The 3,719-nt window shown below is 38.9% G+C and overlaps 1 protein-coding gene across 1 annotated transcript; it reads left to right on the top strand.

The window, feature by feature from the left end:
- Window positions 1-1,813: 1,813 nt before the first annotated feature.
- On the top strand, window positions 1,814-2,128 carry LOC138901255 (secreted RxLR effector protein 161-like). The gene has a single exon (XM_070189005.1). It carries the CDS (start codon window positions 1,814-1,816, stop codon window positions 2,126-2,128), a length of 315 nt encoding a protein of 104 aa, XP_070045106.1.
- Window positions 2,129-3,719: the final 1,591 nt, after the last annotated feature.

The raw sequence follows: 3,719 nt of genomic DNA, 5'->3' as shown, positions 1-3,719 counted from the left end.
AAATTTATGGGGATATGGTTTGGAAGTAACAACATACTTACTTAATAAAGTTCCCACTAAGTCAGTCTCTACAACATCATATGAGATATGGAAATGATGTAAGCCTAACCTTAAAGTTTGGGGTTGTCCAACTTATGTTAAGAGACTGCAGTCTGATAAACTTGACTCAAGATCTGATAAGTATAGGTTCATTGGGTATCCCAAAGAAATAATGGGATATTATTTCTATCACCCTTCTGACCATAAAATATTTGTGGCTAGAGGAACAACCTTTTTGGAAAGGGAATTTCTTTTGGAAGGAAATTATAGAGAAGAAATAGAACTTGGTGAAGTTCAAGAAACTAATGAATCAACACAAAATTAAGATCATGAGACACAAGTTGAAGAACCTTTATTGGATGTTTTGAAGTTGACAAGGAAGTTGCCATCTTCAACGGTTGAAGATCAAGAACTAAATGTAGTTCAAGAACAGGTTAATGAACCAGTTCCAAACCAAATTGAAGAACAACCAAATCCAGCACAAGGTGAACAAGTTGTACAAGCGCCTCTTAGAAGGTATACAAGAGCCAACTAGATTAAATCTAATGGTACACGATGATGTATTAAATGAGGTTGATCATAATGATGATGACCCTAAGACCTATGAAGAGGCTATACAAAGTTCTGACTATGAGAGATGGCAAAAGGCCATGGACCTATAAACCTTGGGCTCCTGATAGACTGAGAGGCAAGGAAAGCTCATAAGCAACCTCCCCAACTCGCCTCAACACCTCAAATGGACCTATAAACCTTGGGCTCAACTTTCCCTGCTTCCCAAACCTCATGATTCCCTTCATCGGTGATACCTTCAAGAGAACTTTCTCGCCCACCATAAATGATAAATCACGCGCCTTCTGATCCGCGTAACTCTTCTGTCTGGACTGTATTGTGAGAAGTCGGTCCTAAATCAACTTTATCTTTTCCAAGGCATCCCTCACCAAATAAGTACCATATAACTTAGCCTCGCCGGGCTCAAACCATCCGATGTGAGAACGACATCGCCGAACATATAAAGCCTCAAATAGAGCCATCTCAATGCTGGACTGATAACTGTTGTTGTAAGAAAATTCGGCCAAAGGCAAGAATCAATCCCAGGGCCTTCCGAAGTCAATCATACATGCTCTGAGCATATCCTCCAAGATCTGAACTGTCCGCTCCGACTGTCCGTCAGTCTGTGGATGAAAGATTGTGCTGAGCTCTACCCGGGTCCCCAACTCACTCTGTACTGCCCTCCAGAAATATGAAGTAAACTGAGGGCCTTTGTTTGATATGATGGATACAGGAACACCATGCAATCGAACAATCTCCTGAATATAAATTTGGGCTAACTTCTCTGAAGAATACGTGGTCACAACCGGAATGAAGTGCATTGACTTGGTCAACCCGTCGAGAATGACCCAAACTGCATCAAACTTCTGCAAGGTCCGCGGCAACCTAACTACGAAGTCCATAGTCATGCTCTCCCATTTCCACTCAGGTATAGTCATCTGCTGGAGTAGGCCACCTGACCTCTGATGCTCATACTTAACCTGCTGACATTTTAGACACATATTTTGGGAATAAAGATCTATAGAGATAGATTGAGGAAGCTGCTTGGACTTTCCCAATCTTTGTACATTGATACCATCTTAAAGAGGTATAACATGGATAATTCCAAAAGAGGCTATCTACCAATAGGCACTAGAATTACTCTCAGTAGGGAAGATTGTCCTAAAACACCTGAAGAGAGAGAACGCATGAGTAGGATCCATACGCTAGTGGAGTGGGAGCTATCATGTATACCAAGACATGTACACATCCTGATGTGGCTTATGCACTAGGAGTGACTAGCCGATATCAGGCAAATCCAGGTGAGAAATATCGGAAGGTGGTGAAGGCCATTCTTAAGTACTTAAGAAGGACTAAAGACCAATTCCTCATTTATGGAGATTTTGAGTTGAAACTTGAAGGTTATATTGATGCAAGTTTCTCTTCAGATAGAGATCATAGCAAATCTATTTCGGGTTATGTATTTACTTTAAATAGTGGTGCAGTGAGTTGGAAAAGTTCCAAACAAGCTAAAGTAGCTGATTCAGTGACTGAACCATAATATATAGCAGCTAGTAAAGCTTCTAAGGAAGCTGTATAGATGAAAAAGTTCTTAACTAAACTTGGTGTGGTTCCTGTAATAGAAGGTGCAGTTCCATTGTTGTGTGACAATACTGGAGCCATTGCTCAAGCAAAAGAACCAAGATCACATCAAAAATCCAAACTCGTTCTGCGAAAGTATCACTTGATAAGAGAAATCATTGAACGTGGAGATGTCTAGATGCAAAAGGTTGATGGAAAGGAAAATGCTCTAGACCCATTCACTAAAGCTTTTAGTGCAAAAGAGTTTGACAAGCACAAGTGGAAATTGGGAATGAAGTGCAAGAGCGATTGGCTCTAGTGCAAGTGGGAGATTGTTAGGGAAATAGTAGATATGCCCTAGATCCAATCTCCTATTTTATGATTTGAACATGTTTTTGTGAACGTTATTTGATATAAAATATATATGGCATTTGATATTCTTTTATCATAGTTATTATTAATTGCTTGATTAATTTAATAAGGTCCTTGATTAAATTTTAAGACTTGTCATCGTGATGAAGATCATGATAATGAGAGTGAAATTTCATATAATTTAATCTAAATTTGTTCTTGATCATAGGATTATTAATTTGGACATTAGTAACCCGGTTAGATCAATATTTATGTGATCATCTTTATTGAATAAAGATTAGTCGATCCCATTAACTAAATCACATAGATAGATGATGCATATATGGATATGATCATTGAACCGACTCATTGGATAATTCCTAATGGTTAGAATTACCATAAACTGTCAATGAAATATTCTCTTAAGAATGTGATGTAAGAGTTGTAAGGACCCGACTGGTCGTTTTGAGTATTACAACCCCATTCCCCCATTTACTGCCCATTTTGTGCCTTACAATTGTTATGTGACTTGCCAGGATAGTTGTGTCACGACCCGAAATTTCTCACCGACGGGACCGTGATGGCGCCTAACATTTCACTTGCCAGGCAAGCCAACTTTAGAGAATCATTAAACCATTTCCTTATTTCAATTCAGTAAATAACAACAATTAACTCAAATAAAAAATAATATGTGCAGAATATCATAAAACTGTATTAATTACTACCACCCAGATCTGGAGTTATAATTCACGAGCATTCTAGAATTTACTACTAGTAATAGTCTGAAAGAAATACAACTGTCTGAATAAAAGAAACAGTAGAACAAAATTGATAGATGGGGACTTCAAGGTCTATGGACGCCGACAGATCTACCTTGAGTCTCCGGACAGCGGACCAATAGCAAAATCTCGATCAACCAGAGCCGGTATCAAACTCTGCACAGAAAGTGAAGAGTGCAGTATCAGTACAACCGACCCCATGTACTGGTAAGTGTCGAGCCTAACCTCGACGAAGTAGTGACGAGGCTAAGGCAAGGCACCTACAAATCAACCTGTACAATTCAACAATGTATATACGAATAACAGAAATGAAGAACTAATTAGGAAATGTCGGGAGGGGAACATACTGAGGGGAACACAAGATAAAGAACTACAACAGAATTATCATCGGAGTAGTCAATATACCATGAATTAACTGAAATAGTGAATACAGTAAGGAAG

Source organism: Nicotiana tomentosiformis, chromosome 11, assembly GCF_000390325.3.
Source record: "Nicotiana tomentosiformis chromosome 11, ASM39032v3, whole genome shotgun sequence".
Classification (NCBI taxonomy): domain Eukaryota; kingdom Viridiplantae; phylum Streptophyta; class Magnoliopsida; order Solanales; family Solanaceae; genus Nicotiana; species Nicotiana tomentosiformis.
Note: the sequence above shows the minus strand (reverse complement) of the source record. Positions and strands in the feature narration are given on the sequence as shown.